Raw genomic sequence first — 22,239 nt, forward strand, 5'->3', positions numbered from 1 at the left:
ATAGATTCAATAAGCACAAAAATTCCAACCAGGCTGATCAGGGTAGAATATATGGCATACAGAACAATGTATAGGTTTTTCTACAATTTGAACTTATAACAGTTTTTTAGACCTCAAATAACTATTGTATTTTATAATAGCAAACAATCTGAATACGTTTTCATAATCACTTAGCCAAAACTGAGATCTCTAGTATTAACAATGACTGTTAATGATACAGAGGATCACAACAGTACCACCTGGGCACTTTCTTGTTCAGATGTGCTAAGAAACAGGGGGTAGAATACTATGAGGAAACTACAAGTAGTAAAATATCATTTCATGAAGTATTTTGTACAGTCTCTCAGCACTAGACCAGTAATTTCTGCTGGACTGCATATTCTCATACATCTATGGTATATGCTTGTATGAACTATACCTTATCTGCCAACAAATGCTAAAGTAGCATATTAGAACATGGAATCACTCAGAAAACTGCTGTCAATGTGGCACCACTCTTTTAAAGCTAAATTGTACTCTTACATACATGTCCACTGCAGCAGTTTTCTCTACACATTTTACAAAACTATAGGCTATTTGTGTAGCAGCCTGGTAGCCTACATCCCAGTCAGTTTCCAATTAGTAGAATATTAAAGTACTTTCTTAAATTCCAAAAGTTGGGCATTTATCTTCACTTTACTGGCACAGCTTTTACTAGCGGAAACCTAAACAGTTCACTAACCTTCAATTCTCTAAAGAATACGGACGTCCTTGCCCACTCCACCATCAGGAACAACAGCTGATCAGAGAGTCTACACAACAATTGTAGTAATTTAGACAGGTAATTTTCACTGTTGATTTCATTTGTACCAAATTCTGTGTCCACAAATGACAATAGTTTATTTTTCATTTCTCGTTCATCTAATGCACTAGCTTTTAAATCTACCACCAACTGCGGTAATAAAGGCATACTTGAGGGATGCGGTACTGCTTGGTAATATGAATTGTACCCTCCAGGAGCCATATTACCCGCAGATGGGAAATAGTTCCCTGTGCTGGAATACATTCCCTGAGAGTTTGTATTTATATGTCCTTGTGAATGTGATAGAGTAGATGCAGGGGCAGACAGGCGTAAATCGTGCGGCGAGTTATCAGACACGGTTGGCGACGGAATCCCAGATCCGGCTGGCGATGTTGCCGGAGTGTGCGGTTGACTGAGGTCATTATTCATATTATTATTCATGCCATAGCCAAGGCTGTTTGCGACTGACATGAGAAATGCTGGGTCAGGTTTGATGTCCGGTGGATCTCCACCGTTCGTCATAGAGAATTGATCTACTATGCCATTAGCAAGACGCATCTGGCAGGTTGCCAACATCTGCTGCTGTTGTCGAAGCGCTTGTTGTTTAAGGGCTCTATCTCGCTTGTACATGGGTCCAAATTTGTTCCGTCCTCCTCGCATGCGGTCTGTTCTTACAGCTAAAATAATCACATATTAATGTAACATATTGTATAAAACTCCTGAAACGTAACAGAAAAGCACGAAGTAAATTTAATGACAAAACAAAAACAGTGTCACTTCTCCTATTCATTGACAAGGGTAACAGCTCCAGTATTTAACAAAGACAATTTCTTGGTATTGTTTTTTTCTAATTTCTTCAATGCATAATTTGAAATTATACCTAAGAAATACAAATGTAATATATCCCAAACCTACATTTGTTGTCGAACAAAATCACAGTTTGGATTCTAAGATCTTAGATGCTAAGGTATATATCACAAGTGTGCAGCTGGAGTAATACAATAATATGCATTTGAGCTACAATGATTTTATTCAAGGGCAAATCACTATTGGAGATGTATTATTTCACTTCTGACACATCAAATATTACTGCCTACATCGTTGAAAGATATTCACAAAATATTTGCCCATTCAAAGTTTTCTATTCCAGCGTGCCTTCATACCATTTGATACTATGATGTCATAATTGTGATGTACATTCCAAAAGCTGGAGTTACAACAATTCTAATTTCCATCACAAATTCTGGTCAAAACTGTTACAGAACTTCTTTATTGCATATTTTAGCTACAGACAATTTCAGTACATACCTTCCAGTTTCATGCCAACATTGAGACATTTCTGAAATCGACAGTATGGACACCGTTTTCTTTGACACTTGTCAATGTGACAGCTCCTATTGTCTACGCAGGAATACACTTTCTTGTTTTGTACTGTACGCTTGAAAAATCCTGAATTACAAATGATAAATGCTTAACCAACTATAACAAGACCAAATCCAATGAAGCATAATATATATTAGAACTTATGTCTATACACTGTGAGCAATTTATTTCATTCATTTTTTGGCCAAATCTCTTGAAAACTGCAAGAAGCACTATCATCATAAAAAGTTCACTTTAAGGATATACGTACAATATTCTGTTATTTGTCTACCAGGAAAATATTTAATTTCAAAGGTGACAACTCAACCTGTTTAGATAACATATACGTTCTAACTATATGCACAGTCGCATAAGTCATGCATTTCTGAAAGCTAGCTCTCTTCTAAGTTGTAACTGGAGTGAATTCAGACAAACATTCATTCAAAGGCCCTCAACTCCTGCAAAAGTTCACTTCACAAGTGATACATTTCTTTAAGGTCAGATCCCTCTAGAAGTATAGCAGTTATCTTGACAACTCTTTTTTACATTTTTTGGGCAATACATGCTGAATTCTTGTAAAATTTAAAGACTTTTCAGGGATTATAAGATTATAAGAATGATGTATGTCTATGATAATGTACTACATACCTTTACAGCTTTCACAAGTGAGAAGTCCATAGTGATAACCAGACACTTTGTCTCCACAGACAGGACAAAGTTCATCAAAGCCATACTTCAGGTCTGAACTCTGTATCTCTCCGGCTGAAGACGAGGCTGAAAATATAAAACAGCTTAATGTCAGTCTTTTTACCTTTACCATACTATATAGAAGGACCTGCACCTTATGAATAATGTTGCACATAATTGTCTTGATTAAATTTTCCCAAAACGTTAAACATTATCAAAACATGATTTCCTTTTAACACTTTTTGAATTTCCCTTCAAGTAACAACAGCTTAAAGAACTTTAAAATTTCCTAACCTTTTACACTATAAAAGCCAAATATTTTTATGGCACTTCTGATGGCTGACGATTTAAGCATAAACTAGGAAACTTAAGAGGTGGTAATAGAATGTAAGCTGTTCAAGCCCAGTAAATCCGCCGTATACCAATCAATTGTTGAGACAGTTTAAAAGATGATTAAAGTAGTTTAAACACCAGCCTTGCGTTGTTTTGTTTTTTTTTTATAGTTTTGCATTAAAATATCTCTTTTGGTGCATAATACAAGTAAATTATTAATGTTGTGCATTAAAGGTCCTAAGTGTTTCAAAAAGACAGTTATGAGCTTCTTAAGTAAACAGAATTGAAAAAGGTGAGCATCTATCATCTGGCTCCAGTAATGAGTGGCATATTCCTTGTTAATAGCTGACAATATCTATCACTTTAATGTTTTGGGGTTGTTTTTTTTTTTCAAAATACAAATAAAAGCAGTGGTAAGGGGGAGACACTTTTTACTTTGTGTATGTATATATGATTGAGATTTTCACAAAAAAGAGTGTAAAAAATTCTACAGTTTAGATTAGCTTTTACTTTATTTCGTTCAAAACATCCAAATACTGATACATGAATTTATAGGTCTATTTTTTTTCCAATTCAGTTAAGATTAATAAAATATGCAAAACTTATAAACAATTATTACCTTTAACTTCACTGTGGAGACATATATTAAATACAAAAATTCAAAAACAACAAAAATTTTACCTCGCAAGAAGTTATTTAAAAAGAGCTGAAACTTCATAATTACAGTCCAAATCAAAGAAGTCTGATATTTATTAGAGAAATCTCATAAAATGTCCATCACTTAATAAACAATTTACTAGTATCCTTTTCATAAAACACTCCAGCATACAGAGTTATGCTTACATTAGTAAAAGTAAAAAGTTTTTTTTTGGAAACTACAAAAAATATCCTCGAACATAATCTTTACAAACAAGTGTTTAATTTCAAGCAAGAAATAAAAAGAAGAAAAACAGATTCATTAATCAGGAAATGTTAAAAAAAAGGCAGCCAACATGAAAAAACAAGGTAGTTGACCTTTGCATTTTATGCGAGAAGATAACTTACGAGAAGGTCTATTACCTTTAGTTATATACACATATCTAAGGTCAGTGACTGCCATAAACAAACAATTATAATACATGTCCTGTAAATGATCGGTTTTTCATTTTATCAAATATACAGAAAGTTGTCATATTTATTCAAATAATAATTTGACAGTGTAAGTTGGACAAGACTGTAATACACTATAAATACCATTTACTAAAATTCACTAAAATAACAAACTGATTTACAGAATCCTGCAATTCCGTTTGTCCCTTACACTGACTTAAAGAAGTATTTCTTAATGTTTTAGTGCTTTGTTAATATGGCTCAGTTATTTTGAGCCAACCTGGGCGATGCAAGGGCATTTCCGCAATAAAGACACATTAGCCAATTACTATTGACTTTATCTTAGGATTTATGTTTACACAAAGGACAGCTGCAGCTTTTCCAAGCAAAACAAGGTAAAATCATCCTGAATTCAAACTGAAAATCTGGAACCTTTACAGACTTTTTGTTAAAAACTAGCAGATGTCTCTTATATTTCCATGTAAATTTAAATCAAAATGTTATTACACATCACTAAATGACTGTCCATATATATAAAAAAAATTTTTTAACTGCATGAAATTCGAAAATGTTTTATACAGATTACAGAACTAATGTAACTAAAAAGTAAAACAAGAGGACAACAGTGGGCCGTAATCGTTCACCAGTTCATGAAACACAATCCCAAATGGTAACAACTGTATTTAGTATACATAATATAATGCAAACCAAGTGCCCAACTTTAAACAAATTTGAGAGAGGACCTTACAAGGATGTTACAAACCAAGTTTAAGGAAGATCTGCCCAGCAGTTCAAGGGAAAAAGTCATAAAGAAATAATTTTTATTTTTAGCTCTAATGTCCTCTTACATGGGCCCAAGTGCTAACCATTTGAGCCGTGCCATAAGAAAACCAACATAGTGGCTTTGCGACCAGCATGGATCCAGACCAGCCTGCGCATCCGCGCAGTCTGGTCAGGATCCATGCTGTTCGCTTTCAAAGTCTATTGCTATTATAGAAACTGTTAGCGAACAGCATGGATCCTGACCAGACTGCGCGGATGCGCAGGCTGGTCTGGATCCATGCTGGTCGCAAAGCCATTATGTTTGTTTTCCCATGGCACAGCTCATTTAAAGAAATTTAACAGAGGACTGTACAACAATGTTACAGACCAAGTTTGATGAAGATCCATCAAGTGGTTCGTGAGCAACAGAATTTTGAAGTTTTTTTTATTATTTCAGCTCTAGCAGCTCCTAAAAGAGGCTAAGTAATTGCTCCATTTCAACAAATTTTGCAGAGAACATTACAATGATGCAGCGAGATCAATCAGGCACTTAATGAGAAAAAGCTGTTAACAGCTTTTTTTGTATTTTTTTCTCTAACAACCCACAAAAGGTGGTCAAACACCCCCATTTGAACAAAACTGGGAGAGGACCTTATAATGAAGCTATAGACCAAACCTGATGAAGATCCATCGAGCAGTTTATAAAAAGAAGTTGTTTTAAAGTGTTTTTTTTTTTCTATTTTTAGCTCTAGCTGTCCCTATAAGGACCAAAATGGCCCTTATTAAACAAACTTAGAGGACCTTATAATAATGCTGACCAAGTTTGATGAAGATCTGTAAAGAAGTTATTTAAAGTTATTTCTATTTTTAGCTCTATCCACCCTTAAAGGTCAAACAGAACCATTTGAATAAATTGGAAAGAGGACCTTGCCAGGATGCTAAAGACCAAATTTGGTGTAATTTTGACCCAAAGTTTTTAAGGAGAACATGACTGTTTATATAAATATTGGAGGATGGACGATAGACTAGACACCAATATTAATTGCAAACCCTGGACATCTACGAAAAAATTCTAGTACTTTTTTAAAGACTTCTTTCTCTAAGCGTTTCTCTCACATTCCTGTCGATAAGATTCGCCGATAGAAGGGAGTTGTGAAGTGCCAGATTATAGATAGATGGAAGAAATTGAACGCAAAGAACATTATGTGGATTGAAGTATCTCTTGAACATAAAGTTCTGAACATTAAGCTATATCAGGTCTAAGAGATCGATGATTTTTACAGACTTCTGTAAATATATGGATAATCTATAAATTCAAAGATTTTTCAGTCTGTACAATTTAAGTAAAAATCTTTTCTAAATTCAAAATGCAGTGAGGAAATTTGTACTTTCATCACATTTTATACACCCGGTCTATAAATTTACAGATAGAAAATTCTTAAAATATTAATTCCCCGTGTATAGACATCATGTGAGGAAATGGAGGGTATATGTTTTGGCGTACCAACCGGGAAAGCTACTACTGTCAAATTCATTGCGCATGCATTCAGCCCTGTTAAATTCATTATTTGTTCAAAAGGATGTTTCCTTCTCACAGTGGTTAATCAAAACGGATTCTATACGATTTTTTTGCATTCTGCTGCTTCTATACGAAAGTGCACCGGTTTCTATACGTATATAAACACCTGTCAAAAATTGAAGACATGGGGAAAGTTGTGAAGGAGAGTCAGAAAAACATTAAGTTCCTACATTGCTGTATTTCACAGAACACTTTGAAGCATAAGGTGTAGCATTTTGCTCTATGTCTTTTTTACTACCTTGGAGTTAACCTAAACTAACTAAGGAAAAGAAATAATGCACTGCAAACCCATGTGATAAAAATGTGTAAACAAAAGTGGTGGTTCTGAGGTTTATCAAAGATTTTAGAAGTCAAGTCTGGTTGTCATCAATGCAAACTGACATAGGCTTTGTCTGTGATGAAAAAGAATAGTTTTAAAAGCTTCCAATTGCATTTATACAGCCGTAAACAATGATCGCATGGGCTACGGATAATATACAATATTTTGTTTTGTTATGAAATTGTGGCACCGGCTATCACACAAAAACTTGGCATCGGACACTATACGAAAAATGTCAAGAAAGTCCTTGTAACTGTTGAATTACTAGATCTAATTATACGTTGGAGGCAAGCGACACTTTTTAGGACGGGTGCCGACTCATTTGGAATAAAATATACCCCGAAAATCATGTTTACTGGACATTTTATATGATGTATTTTAAATTTTATTAGTGATCATAAAACTATGTATGTCCAGGCATAAATAAAGTAAATTAAACTTAATGTTCTGCAACTGTCAAGAACAATTATTTTACAATAATATGGTATGATAAAGTTACCTTTTACACCGTTCTACATGTCCAATGCACATACTGGAGAAATGTGGTATCCAGATTTTACTCCAGATTGTACGAAATAAATTCAAATTGAATATTTTCTGACAGGTTAATCAATAATTTATCAGTTTATTAGCTTCCAACATCAGCTAAAGAGTTTTACCATATTAATATGTGGTCACTGTCGGCGGATTCCCTTATGGTTTTCTGCTATTGCAGGTTAGGCATAAAGACCACTTAACAGCTGTAAAATATCTACCAGCCTAAGAGGCGAAAAGTGGAGAAAAGAACTATTTACGCCAGGTCCTTCCAAGTGGTGTTAAAATGGGAGATATTGTTTGAATTGATTTTGTTGGCCCACATAATAGCTTCATGTAGACTCTTCACAATTAACTACTTAATGAAATGACCTAATGCCAGAACTTTTGCATTGCCTTTGATATCTGCAAAATCATCTGTTGCTGTTATCAGGAGGAATTATCGTGTTTTAGTATTTTCAAATTGTTAACATTTCAGTCTCAATTCACCATTGATCACATATTCGTACCAGCGCTTTCTTTTCTATGCCTTTCTTTCTTTTTGTTTTTAAGCCTAAGTAGATTTTAACCTGTTTTAATAAGATGAAACAGACGTTGCAAAATAGTAAATGATCTCTTTATCTGTATATCATTTCGTATAGCAACCAATCGCAACACTTGGAATTCGCTGCCAGAGAGCATGCAGTCAATCAAAAACCATAAAAAGTTCAAACGAGAAATAAAAAAGTTTTACCTGGAAAAGTACTAAATCTTTAGTATCTATGTTCTCAATTTTAATCCTTATGTCTATTTACTATATTAATCTTGCCTTTTAAATATATAATACATCTTAAGAAGAGAAACAATTTTTTTAAATGAACATAGCTTTATTTGAAAATAGATTTAGATATATTTCTGTTGATAAGCATTTTTCCCTGATACAAGTTTTTCATAGATAGTGTTGTTTTTTCTTTCAATTAAACCGGGACCCCAGTGGAAATAAGTCTTCGGACTTTTCTGGGCTTTCCCAGCATCAACATACTATTCCATGTCAGGATCTTTGTCATCTTGGATTTTTTTTTAATCAAGCATGAACTTAAAGAATATGATTATCTAACAGCATCTTTCAGAGTCGATAAAATTCTGTATATTTTCTGTGATCATTATTAACTCTGTGATATTATTATTTTTGTTCAATTCAGATGTTCAACATTGAAATTTTATGCACAAATTTATATTTTCTATCGTTTTAATACTATGTTATTATGTTATATATTTGTATGCTATTTTTGACGCTAAATAAAACTATCTATTAACAGTTTCGCTACATATCCGGTGCCTTAATCGTGTATTACCCGCTGCCTTTAAAAATCCTCCTGATTTACACAATATTGAGCATATAATCCATTGTGGTTATCTTCTGTGGACAACTGCCGAGAAAAGAATGTTAACTGATACAAGAACGCTATCACAGGGGTTCCATTTGACCCGGGACCCCGGGTCCGGACCCGGGAGATTTTCAAAAGATGCTCAAAGGACCCGGCATGATACTTGCCTGTGCGTCCTTCGGGACCCGGGGGCATTTTCCTTTGATAATCCTTTCTCTTATCATTCATTTCCTTCAGTAAAACTATTTCCACGATAGACACGTGTATTCAAAATAAACACTCGCGGCCATGCCCTCCTGCCTTTGATCTTCTGCTAAATCCCGCCCTTTCTCCTGTAGACATGCCTCGCTGATTTTTTTATCAGCAAGTTAGGTCACGGCGGGAACACATAGGTAACAAGAATCAAAGAAGTGTTGAAATTAATTGATAAAGCATATTGATCCTGTGTACTGTCAAAAAGGCGCCAATTATTAAATTACCGTAAGCAGCTGATTACCGAGCATGTGAAAGTGCCCTGCAAGATTTTTTCATGCCAACTTTAAATTAGACCATTGTTTAGTGATCATACCGTAATTTCAACAAGAAACTTCACAAATTTGGATGAATTTCGAAAGCAAAAATAAGTTTAGAATGTCCGCTCACGAGTCTAATTACACCCAATGTCATATGCATATTTCCAAAATTCCTTAAAAAAAACTGATTTTCAATGCAGTTTTTAATGATAAGTAGCATCATTATTTGAGGAACTATCTCTGATTTAGCTTAGTTGGCCAAGTAAACTGAGCAAAAACTGCTTTCCGATGACATTTCGAAAGTGTACCAGTATCCGGATAGTACATTTTGGATACATTTTTAGAGTGTTATAGCACTATTCTGTTATTAAAAATTAAATGAAATATTGAAGAAAAACCTAATAAAAATAACGTGAATTTTGATAAATATTAGTTTACAATTTGAGACTATATGACCTGAAACTGACATTTTTATTATGCTGTAACATGATCTTGGGTTTATTGTTTTCTTAGGTATAGATCTACGTATTACTAAATAAAAATATATAGTCAATTATATGGACGTGTTGGGACAGGACTCCTGTATTTTGGAAAAGGACCCTTCAAAATTTGGGCCAAGGGTCCTGGGACTCTTGGGTTTTCAGGTCTAGTGGAACCCCTGTATCATACATGGTACAGTTTTATTCCAAAACATTCAAAAACAAGGAATTTTAGTTGCCTGAAATAGATTTTTTCAAATCTTGATTGATTAAACAAGGGTCTTACTACTTTACCCCTTATGTGGGCCAAAACCCATACCGGGGCCACAGGGATATATTTATCAGGTCTAGGATTTTGTTGTTTTTACAGATATTCTGTAAATGTACAGACAATCCATAAATTCAAAGATTTCTCATTCTATAAATTTACAGACTGGGTAAATCTCAAAAAAAGTCAAAAAACTATCTACAATGATGGTTTATAAAATTTATTACAGGCGTCAGGTAATATCAAGGAGTTTAACATGTCAAAAATGATAATTTCACATGAGGTAAGTGCTATTTAATGGGGCTGCTGCCACAGTTCCCCTTTACGGACAAGCTCATAAATAGTGGACTGCCAACACAACTTAAAATACAATCCAAACTTAACTAAAATATTTTGTTTGCAACAAATATCTGTACCTCTTACAATAACTAAACCACATTAAACATACATAAACGTACTAAGAGTATTGTTTACATTGAGAAAACCGTATGATTTGCCTCCCTTTGCCGATAATTTGCAGCAAAAATTCCGCATGCAAAACACCTGCAGATTATTGCAAAATGCATAAAAACGGGCTAAGCAAACATTTATTTATACAATTATTAGTCAAGATAACACACAAATGAAGCCTGAAACATAATTTATAAAGCTCATTTTTGTTAGGAAAACGGTTGACAAACTAAAAATTTGCAACCACTCTACCTTTGCCAGAAGCGTCTTGATTTTCGCCACCGGGTGTAATTGACAGCTCTGTTGGCGCGTTTTCCTCGTTCATAACAGGCAGAAGTGTGGTTTCTACTTCATTAGGGTTCTGAATCATTGTTTACTTTAATAAAAAGTGACCGGTATGTCTGATAATGACAATTTTTTTCACACAATTTCTGAAATTTCGGACACATCCGAACCCTCCGCCATGTTTATTTTTCTTGTTGCTTAGTACGCATGCGCATTACAAATAAAACATTGGTCGAAAGGATTATTTTTCGTTTCCGACAACCCTTGCCGTGCACGCAAAATTCCGTGCAAAAAATATTAAAGGCATTAAAAAACGCCACATATTTCAACGTAAGCATAATTATAGCACGACTTTTTACCTATATCTTAGAGCAATCAGGGCACAGAGCAGGTACGTATTGAAATGCTAAGTCTCTTTAATAACGCTGAATAACAGAAGACACACTTAGATCATAACTGAGCCGCACCATGAGAAAACCAACATAGTGCATTTGATCCAGACCAGCCTGTGCATCCGCGCAGTCTGGTCATGATCCATGCTGTTCGTTAACGGGTTCTCTAAATTTCTGCAATAGGCTTTGAAAGCGAACAGCATGGATCCTGAGTCACCAGACTCAGTGCGCGGATGCTGGTCTGGATCCATGCTGGTCGCAAATAGGCAAACACTATGTTGGTTTTCTCATAGCGCGACACATATTTATTAGTTTTTGCTTCCAAATTTAGTTTTGATACCAAAAACTAAATTATTTATTGTAACTTTGAAGTTTTAATTAATTTATCGTTGCCAGAGAAATCGAAAGTAAAATTTTCCTTCCGTTGCGTAGCCTACCTCACTTGCAAGAAATGAATTACGAGTTCTTATAAGAGAGATTCTGACCCAGGACGAAAATATGACTACCTGTACTGCTAGGATACCTATTGTTAATTCAATTTTGCAATTTAGTTTAAAGATTCTCAAATTGAGCCTGCTACTGTCGTTACAGAGCTGCTTCTTACAGGTATGTTCACAACTTTCATGTCTAGGCGTTATTTTCCTTTTAATTCTGATCATTTCCATACGCCAAATATCATTATATCTACGCCGCTTATCATTTTAAAGATATTTTTTAATGATATGCAAATTAATGATACTTTTTGGGTATGTCTTGGGGTATGTTCAATGTTAAAAGATACTATTTCATTAAATACTTATTTTTGGGCGTGAATTCAGGGCAGTCAGCCCAGCAGTCTGGTGCAATGCTCAACATTCGATAGAGTCTGGATAAAAGTTTGCTATGTCTGCCAACAATATCAAAACAAACTATCTACGAGCAAAAATTTTGTTTTACCAAAATATCTATTTTTGCTCATGAAATTACAAAACAGTGTGAGTGAAGTGCACTGCGGACAATAATAATTCTTTGATAGCCAACAGTCATGTTCGTGGAACATGTTTCAGTATCTAAATATAAGTTGGATATGACCAACAACATCAAACATATGACAGTGCGAAATGTATTGACGTAGCACTGCGCATGTACAAATTAAATGCAAATATCAAGAGACTCATGCTATAGCACGTGACAAAAGTAATCAGTTTATGCATACTTACATACGTTCATCAGCCATTTTTGGCCATGCTCTTGGAATTTACAAGTATTTCATTTTAATACCATTGAATAGTGTCAACATTTCTGCTTGGCGATTTTTATTTATCAGCCCTAATTTTCAGACTCATGCATATATGCCAGCGATGCTTTTGGTACATGAAAACGCAAATTGTGAAGTTTTAATTTTAACTTTATAAAACATATGATTAATTAAATTACCAAGACAACCTATTGCTGCCCTGTGTCTCAGATCTTACTGACGCCCGGTGTTGGAATGATATGCTACATGATTGCGGTCGTTGGCTTACAGAAAAGGATTATTCAAGAGCAGAATTTAACCGCTACAAGGACCATTTGCACTGTATATTTGGACAAGAAAGTAGAGAAAATAGTGTAGAAGCAACTTACAGACTGAAAAAGAAACTTGGATGGAGATTAAACAAAATTTAACTTCGACTGCAGAATTTTCCCGAATTTAAAGAGGGTGTGTAAGTGAGCAATTGAATAATTAACCAGACTGATCCATACATACCAATTTGCAAGAAGTACAAACAGGCTTTGAAAAGTCGGAATAAGTAGAAAGTGGCTCCAGCCGATGTCGTAGTTTTGTCCTTTTTGTGATTTCACTAGAACAATGTTGAGGAGAAGTTGTCATACATTAGCATCAATTTGTCTGAATAATGGCATTTTTCCTTTATTTATGTCAGCTGTATTTGAGATAAAATCTTTTATACATTGAAATATAACAGTATTTTTCCATTAAAAACGTTACATATTCAACATGTTTCTGATATTTCGCAGGGACAGAACGTCACCTAAATCTACGCCGCCACACCAATTGAGGTCCAAAAGCCGCCGCCCTCTAGAGGCGGTGTCTACTAAGGCAGCAAAGTGCCTTTAGAACAAGGTCGGGTGAAACATTGGTTTTCTTAGAATCTTGGATCTTAGGAGGAAATTAGTCGCTATTGGTCCTCATATCAGTATATACTAGAACCTCGCAAGGTCCTGTATTTGTTTCAACTCATTTCAGACCTTGTCATTTCAATTACTAGTAAAGGTATTGCTAGTGCATGGTATTTTGATTCCGTTTTTAGTTCTTAAACAGTACTATGCATAATTATGCTGCCACCACCAAACCTCAATGCGTTTAAGGGATTGTCTTGCCTTTTGGTTATATATTTCTGTGGCGACTACGGATCCAAAAACAATGCCAATGTACAGCTGATATAGCATGTTCTATTGATATGTATGCAGCCAGACATGGGTTTAGCATTTGCATGTACCACGTTTTCATTTAAAGCACTTGTGAAATATACATGGTCATGCGATTTTAATTTCCTTTTGTTAAGTGTTTCCTTACAAAACAATCGCTATGTAATAAGACATTTTCTGTGGCAATAAACCACGTTGATGTTCGATTAAGTGTCACAACTTTGTCAACGTTTCCGTCTTTCACACATGCTGCCTATAAATATTTTTCTGTCTGCAGTATAAAACGAACATGTCTTAAGATGTTCATATCAGTCAAAGGTAGAAAAAAATAAGTATTTAAATCCGAAGTTTTGAGTTCTCCTGCGCGTAAAACATTTTCCAGATATTTTACCGACAACATGTGCATTTCAAAATAAATACTGCAGCACAATACTGGTTAAATCAAGATGGTTTTTTTTTATAATTTAATATTTACAATGTTTTAGGCACATTCTGGAACAGGAAATGTTTAAGTTATAAAACAATGAGCATTGACACTGTCTTTGAAACAAGGTGAGCTATTGTGACCGGTTATTGTCCGGCGTCCGTCGCCGTCCGTCGTGCGTCGGCAGTCAAAATTTGCCTTGTTAACACTCTAGAGGCCACATTTGTGACCAATCTTTATGAAACTTGGTCAGACTGTTTGTCTTGATGATCTCTAGGTCAAGTTTGAAACTGGGTTATGTGGGGTCAAAAACTAGGTCAGTAGGCTAGATCAAAGGAAAATCTTGTTAACACTCTAGAGACCACAGTTTAAGTTTGAAAGTCATGAGCATTAGTCGGAATGTTTGTCTTGATAAACTCTAAGTCAAGTTTGAATATGGGTCATGTGGGGTCAAAAACTAGGTCATCCGGTCAAATCAAAGGAAAAACTTGTTAACACTCTAGAGGCCACAGTTGTGACCCAATCTTTATTAAACTTTATCAGAATATTTGTCTTGCTGATCTCTATGTCAGTTTCGAAACTTGGTTATGTGGGGTCAAAAACTAGGTTAGTAGGTCAGATCAAAGGAAAATCTTGTGAGCATTCTAGAGACCACAGTTTAAGTTTGAAACTCGTGAATATTGGCCAGAATGTTTGTCTTGATAAACTCTAGGTCAAGTTCGAATCTGGGTAAGGTGGGGTCAAAAACTAGGTCACCCGGTCAAATCAAAGGAAAAAACTTGTTAACGCTTTAGAGGCCACAGTTGTAATCCAATCTTTATGAAACTATGTCAGAATGTTTGTCTTGATGATTTCTAGGTCCAGTTTTAAACTGGGTCATGTGGGGTCAAAAACTAGGTCAGTAGGCTCGATCAACTCTGGTGAGCGATATAGGGCCATCATGGCCCTCGTGTTATATTTTATATAATAGTGACAAATACCAGTCTATTTTACAAATTTTCTCAGAGAACAGGGTATAGAATGGTTATATTACCATTTTTAAAGATGAAAGTTAAAAAAATATATATCATAGTTTAGAAGCTAGTCTATCATTGTCTTCCAAAGTCTTCAGACCAAGCCGCGGATTCATTACTTCTACAGACTCAATCAGTGCCAATTAAGCTGTGTAATGGTATACTGTATAGTGCCCGTTTATAAATATGCACAAAATTTCTGAAGTATTATTTGAACATTTGGCGGTAATATCAGTAATATATGATACCTAAGAACTAATTCGATGTGTGATTAAAGATAATGTCATATATTTTAGATATTTTACACTTCCAGATATTTATGTGTCAGATTTATATCAAAATAGATATCACCTGTATGACCTAGCGTTCATCAATAGTAATTATTCTTTGTAAAAATTATAATTTTCAAATTTAATGACTTTAATATAACACCGGTTTCTGTGCGATTGTTATCTGTTGCATTAGCAATGCCTAGACGAAGAAAATTAAATTTGTTCCAAATGCTCGGCTATATCACACCGTAACTGGAATTAAGTCATGTAAAACATACTTTTGATGTTAAGCTTGAAATTATAAAAACACAACACATTCATTGTCTCTTTACTTATACATACAAAAATTGTCATTTGGTCACTTAATTCATATATCTTAGATTGCCGCAGCAAAATACATGTATAAGACAAACTTGACGTAGTACATGCCCTGTCCATGCACAGAAAAAATAGCACTAATCTAAACGCGTTTTAGACTATTAGACTGGCCTGAAGTCGCAGCCTAGGTAAGAAGTCCAAACATATGGTATATAAAAGCCAATGAATACATTCATGTTTAATACAGCAGTATCCCATTTTGAATTGGTCTTCTAAGCTCTTAACCTTTAGCCTGCTGGCGGCAAGTGTTTTTGCCTTTGCGACCAATGTAGACCAAGATCAGCCTGCACATCCCACATCCGTGCAGTCTGATCATGGTCTGCCCTGTTCGCTATTCAGTCAGTAATTTTTAAGTGAACACCCCTTCAAATAATAAACGGTACAGCCCAGATTGAAAGATAGACCAGTCCATTTTAGAAATTTAGTAGGCTAAGGGTTAGTTACCTGTCAGCAAATGTGTAAACATTTATTTTCAGTCACGAACATTTACCGTAGTAAGTCTACTAATTCACATGGTACTTCAATGGTTGGGAAAAAAGTTTTACGTACGCTATTTTTTTTTCAAAAAGGAAATTATTTCAAACAAAACATAATTTATATCTTAAAGCATGAAATCTACAAGAGCATGCAAACAACTCATTAAACCTTTGTAATTTCAAAGATACAATCTCGCATTGCGGCGCGAACTGCACTTCTACATTACATGTAAAGTCAATAAGAAATTTAATTTCGTTTCGGACTTAAAGAGAACAAATAGTGCCAACTCTGGGTGACTGAGAAGAGATACACTCCAAACCTAAGATATCATTAAAAGTGAGAAAAATGTACGAAAATCGAAGAATTCACATACAAATTCTAACAGAACATACATTTATAATACCCAGCTTGCCTTCAAAAATAAAAAGATCTGACAAGACGCTAAATCATAATTTCTAAAGTTTAGAAAGAGATCAAAAATCAATTTAAAAGTTGTTATTGTCAATGTCTTATCTGTTTAAAGATAAAAGTGATATTTGAAACCATTCATTTACAGAAAACATATCCGCTCCTTCGATCTTGTCCGTAGATATAATATCAACTGGCATCGCAGTAATCATGGTAATAAACTGTCCTAATTAACAGCATCATTTACGCGGGGAAAAGGAGATAGTGCCCCATTTACAGTTAAACTTACCAATTGACCGTTCCGAGGCGATTCCAGACTGTATTACTTTATTTGTTTTATCTTGGTTAATTGTCTACATATATAGTTATGTGTGTAGTACTTTTTCCTTGTACCTTTTTTTGTGTATATTTTCTAGATGTTCACACCTAAACATGCACTTTTATAGAGTTTCAGTGCGTTAAATGTGGCGGTTCCTGTTGGAACTTTGTCCCTTTTCTGCTGTCATGTATAGGCTTATGTATAGACTTTTCATTCTTTAATGACCCTTATAAGTTTACACCAATGTCTCATCATTAATAGCTTGTATCAGTAATAAAAACAAATGTCGTTGACCTTATTACAGCCATTAAAGTTCTTGACAAACATCTATCATCAATGCCATAATCCACAAATGACATGGGTAGAAGCACATTGAAAACGATCCAGTTTGCCATCTCATATGTAATAATTATTATGGCTTTTAGTCATTTGCGATTCACTGATACATTATCATAAACAGTAACTGTTTACATTATAACAATCAGTAGTTACATTTTAGTTATTCTGTTGTAACTTACAATGATGTTACCTCTGATGTTTTCTATGCTACATTTCAATGACATATATTAAGCGAGTTAGTGTCACTTTTAATGATTTTTTTTTTACTTTAAATTGATTCACAGTTACCTGTCACCCTAAATTTATACTTATAATTTTAGTTCGACTGTGATGACAGATATCGGCTTATTTTAACCGCACTGTGCGTGCTTGACCTCAGTGCGGCTTGAACCAACGACCTTCGGGTAGAGCGGCCGACAGATTAACAGCTAGTACACTCTGCTTAATCACTGTTACCTTATAATGGTTCACTGTTACATTTCTTTAACCTTATTAATTATAGGGATTTATACAGTTTTTACATTACTGCTGTTACCTTTGATTATTTCACAGATTTATTATTCATAATTGTTACCTTTAAGGATATAGTCGACGACAACAGCGTCTTCTTCTCTTCCTGCTATAGCCTCCAGGGTTAATGATGTCATAGAAGTAACCGGCATACAATAAGGCATACCTGGAAATAAAGGTCTCCAGGGTTAATGATGTCATAGAAGTAACCGGCATATAATAAGGCATACCTGGAAATAAAACTCCCAGTGTTAATGGTGTCGAAGGAACAACCGGCATACAATCAGGCATACCTGGAAATAAAACTCCCAGTGTTAATGGTGTCGAAGGAACAACCGGCATACAATCAGGCATACCTGGAAATAAAACTCCCAGTGTTAATGGTGTCGAAGGAACAACCGGCATACAATCAGGCATACCTGGAAATAAAGGCCTCCGGGGTTAATGATGTCATAGAAGTAACCGGCATACAATAAGGCATACCTGGAAATAAAACTCCCAGTGTTAATGGTGTCGAAGGAACAACCGGCATACAATCAGGCATACCTGGAAATAAAACTCCCAGTGTTAATGGTGTCGAAGAAACAACCGGCATACAATCAGGCATACCTGGAAATAAAACTCCCAGGGTTAATGATGTCATAGAAGTAACCGGCATACAATAAGGCATACCTGGAAATAAAACTCCCAGTGTTAATGGTGTCGAAGGAGCAACCGGCATACAATCAGGCATACCTGGAAATAAAACTCCCAGTGTTAATGGTGTCGAAGGAGCAACCGGCATACAATCAGGCATACCTGGAAATAAAGGTCTCAGTGTTAATGGTGTCGAAGGAACAACCGGCATACAATCAGGCATACCTGGAAATAAAGGTCTCCAGGGTTAATGATGTCATAGAAGTAACCGGCATACAATAAGGCATACCTGGAAATAAAACTCCCAGTGTTAATGGTGTCGAAGGAGCAACCGGCATACAATCAGGCATACCTGGAAATAAAGGTCTCAGTGTTAATGGTGTCGAAGGAACAACCGGCATACAATCAGGCATACCTGGAAATAAAGGTCTCCAGGGTAAATGATGTCAAAATAGTAACCGTCATACAATAAGGCATACCTGGAAATAAAGGTCTCCAGGGTTAATGATGTCATAGAAGTAACCGGCATACAATAAGACATACCTAGAAAATAAAACTCCCAGTGTTAATGGTGTCGAAGGAACAACCGACATACAATCAGGCATACCTGGATTATAAATGTCTCAGGGTTAAAAGTGTCATAGAAGTAACCGGCTTACAATCATGCATACCTAGAAAATAAAACTCCCAGTGTTAATGGTGTCAAGGGAGCAACCGGCATACACTCAGGCATACCTGGACAATATAACCCCTAGGGTTAATGGTGTCAAAGGAGTAACCGGCATACAATAAGGCATACCTAGAAATAAAGGTCTCCAGGGTTAATGATGTCATAAAAGTAACCGACATACAATCAGGCATACCTAGAAAATAAAATTCCAGGGTTAGTGATGTCAAAGGAGTAACCGGCGCACAATCATGCATACCTGGAAAATGAAACTCCCAGAGTTAATGATGTTAAAGAAGCAATCGATATACAACCAGGCATGCTTGGAAATAAAGGTCTGACGTTAAAGTGACAGGCACACACTCAGGCATACCTGGAAAATATAGCCTCCAGTGTTTATGACGTCTTAAAAGTAACCGGTATACAATCCGGCATACCTAGAAAATATAATCTCCAGGATTAATGATGTCACAGAAGTAAACGGCATACACACAGGCATACCTCCAAGGTTAATATGATGTCATAGAAGTAAGCGGTATACAGTCAGGCACACTTGGAGATATAGCCTCCAGGGTTAATGATGTCATGGAAAAATCAGGCGTAGAATCAAACATACTGGGAAAATAAAGCCTACATGAATAATACTGCAACAGAAGTAGTCGTCGCCCTAGGCATACCTGAAAATTAATGCTCGATGAATAATATTGTACAGAGGTAGCCGGTATAAAACCAAGCGTACACGGAAAATAAAGCCTCCAGTGTTAATGATGTCTTAGAAGTAGCCGGCATACAATCAGGCATACCTGCAATCAGGCATACCTAGAAAATACAGCATCAAGCGTTAGTAACCGGCATATAGTCAGGAAGACCTGGAAAATATTGATTTTACAGTTAATGATGACATAGGAGTAACCAGCATTCAACCAAGCATACCTGGAAAATACAGCATCAGGAGTTAATGGTGGGTTTATAATCAGGAATACCTGTAAATATAACGTTATGGATTGATGTCAGAATTCACAGGTATACAAGGCACAGACATACGTGGACAATGATGAAATATAACGAACCGGTATTCATCCAAACATACCTTATTACCTAGAAATACAAATGCCTCCCATATTAATCATGCGACATGTAATCATGCACACCTGGAAAATATAGCACCATCGTTAATAAATTCATATAAATACTAGGTATACTGTTAGAATTCCTTGAAAGTACAGCCCCAGAATTAATGCAGTCATGTAAGTAATAGCTTTCAGTCACATACACCTCTTCGAAGTAAACAACTGACACCATACCTACATAAATCTTGCTTGGGAAGTTACAATATAAGAAACCAAATCATATTCAGATATCCTAGTCTTGGAAAAAATACTAATGCCATTAAATAAGTCCAGTTTCTTCAGTTTTGACAGCGTAATCAGCGCAGAACTGGCAAACTTCATCAAACGCAGAGTGCCAAAATACAAATTATATGAATAAGTAATATAAACGAGTCTTCAGATGTAATGGAAAGTGCAACACCACTCATGCCCAATAGCACCGAAGTCGAACTCTATTTTGAAAGGGTATTTAATTCTAAAGGACAAAATCCACCTACACGATTTGTTTATAGCCACCACACAAAAACTTCAAGACTGATGTTGTGGTATCAGAAGTCCATTTTGCATTTGGAATTATAGAAAGTTAGTAATCAAAATAATAACAGACTCGCTTGATCAAATATGTTCATGAGAGGTAATAGAAAGTGCAAATGCTGAGGATTTTGAAAAGAAAATTCCAGCCAGCACTTTATATTAACTAGCCAACGTATTGTTGGATAATGACACCTCACCAGCTACGAACACCAACTGGGGCACTTGGAAAACACAATTTTGGTGCTACCGATGATGAAAAGACTGTTCAATCAGTCAGGGACATAGATTTAAAAAATAGCAAAACAATTTGACGAGTAACCGCTGAATTGTCATATTATGTTAGGTATACAATATGGAGTCAGTTGATAGACGATATAAACAAACAGGAACAATGTTTAAATACGATGTTTAGAATGAAATAATACATGTTTTACTTTAAAGAAACAGATTGACAAAAATTAATATTAAAGTATATACTGTAAACATTCGTAGCATATAAAAAAGGGAATTTCACAGTATAAATGGTTTACAATTTTACATGTTCCATATGAAGGGTCCACGGTCAAAACGTTTACTATTTTAGCAAAGCCTATGTCCTTCAATGGAGAATAACTTGAAACTATCTTTGCACAGTTTCTTTATGCCACAGTCAGAAAATACTGGGAAAAATGTTTACAAATGCACAACTTGAACGCAACAAAATCGGGTACAGTAGAAATGAAGTTTTGCCTTGAAACAAAATATCATAGTATCCCAACATATTTAGATCACTTGTCATCTCATGATAGACTTGCAGCGTACATATAACCTCATACATTTAGTTACCTTCATGCATTGTCATAATTACAGTTTGCCTGTCTGAACAAAATGTAGTGCGACAAAGCAAGTTATCCAGTAGAAGACGAATGTTAACTAATCATACTTACTCACTTAAAATATTTTAAAGTAAATATCTTGTCACAATTCATATATTATCCATTTCCATTTATCAAACAAGTAGCTTTTTCCAAAAATATAAATTCCAAATATTTTATACAAATCATTCAGAACAAAGTGTGTTCGTTGGAGGTTTAGTAAGGATTGTACGGTTAATTCAATTTTATTTTTAACAATATGACCCTCCTTTACCGTTTCTTTTGAAGTTTTTTTATAACACTTTGTCATGCATTTTTACAAATATTGGGTTGATACTCGTACAAGGAATTATGTAAATATTCTATATGTGACAAAATGTTCAAGTACAGCTTGAAATTTAATTGAAGAGCTAAAATGGGTGGTTACAAAACGTATGGAACAGAACGAAGCTCTTTTTGATAATTAGCCGGGTCTTCATTTATAACCAATAAAAATGTTTTCTTGTACCTAACACTATAATTATAGTTGTCAGTAATACACTTTGACAAATATGAAGTATACAGTTATACACGAGTCAAAAATCGTTTGGTTTTCAGGGTCGATTTCCATTCATAAAATCAGTTTTTTTGGCTATATTATCTGTTTACACAAGGGGTCAAAATTGAAACATTAATGACAAAATTAAGACTA

The 22,239-nt window shown here is 35.2% G+C and overlaps 1 protein-coding gene across 2 annotated transcripts in view; it reads right to left on the bottom strand.

Moving 5' to 3' along the window:
- The window catches only part of LOC123550259 (nuclear receptor subfamily 5 group A member 2-like), a 35,789-nt gene extending 13,934 nt beyond the window's left edge, over positions 1–21,855 (bottom strand). The window contains exons 1-5 of one of the 2 annotated variants that reach the window (XM_053524915.1): positions 21,621–21,855; positions 17,813–17,914; positions 2,792–2,917; positions 2,090–2,230; positions 722–1,458 (exon numbers count right to left, since the gene is read on the bottom strand). In XM_053524915.1, the coding sequence (XP_053380890.1) occupies positions 722–1,458; positions 2,090–2,230; positions 2,792–2,917; positions 17,813–17,912 (1,104 nt within the window). In that variant the 5' untranslated portion in view covers positions 17,913–17,914; positions 21,621–21,855. Of the gene's footprint in view, positions 1–721; positions 1,459–2,089; positions 2,231–2,791; positions 2,918–10,774; positions 11,000–17,812; positions 17,915–21,620 lie in introns of those variants that run through there. The other variant, XM_053524914.1, reaches the window with a different exon arrangement.
- Between the last annotated feature and the right edge of the window lie 384 nt (positions 21,856–22,239).

The sequence above is a fragment of the Mercenaria mercenaria genome, chromosome 15, assembly GCF_021730395.1.
Source record: "Mercenaria mercenaria strain notata chromosome 15, MADL_Memer_1, whole genome shotgun sequence".
Taxonomy (NCBI): Eukaryota; Metazoa; Mollusca; class Bivalvia; order Venerida; family Veneridae; genus Mercenaria; species Mercenaria mercenaria.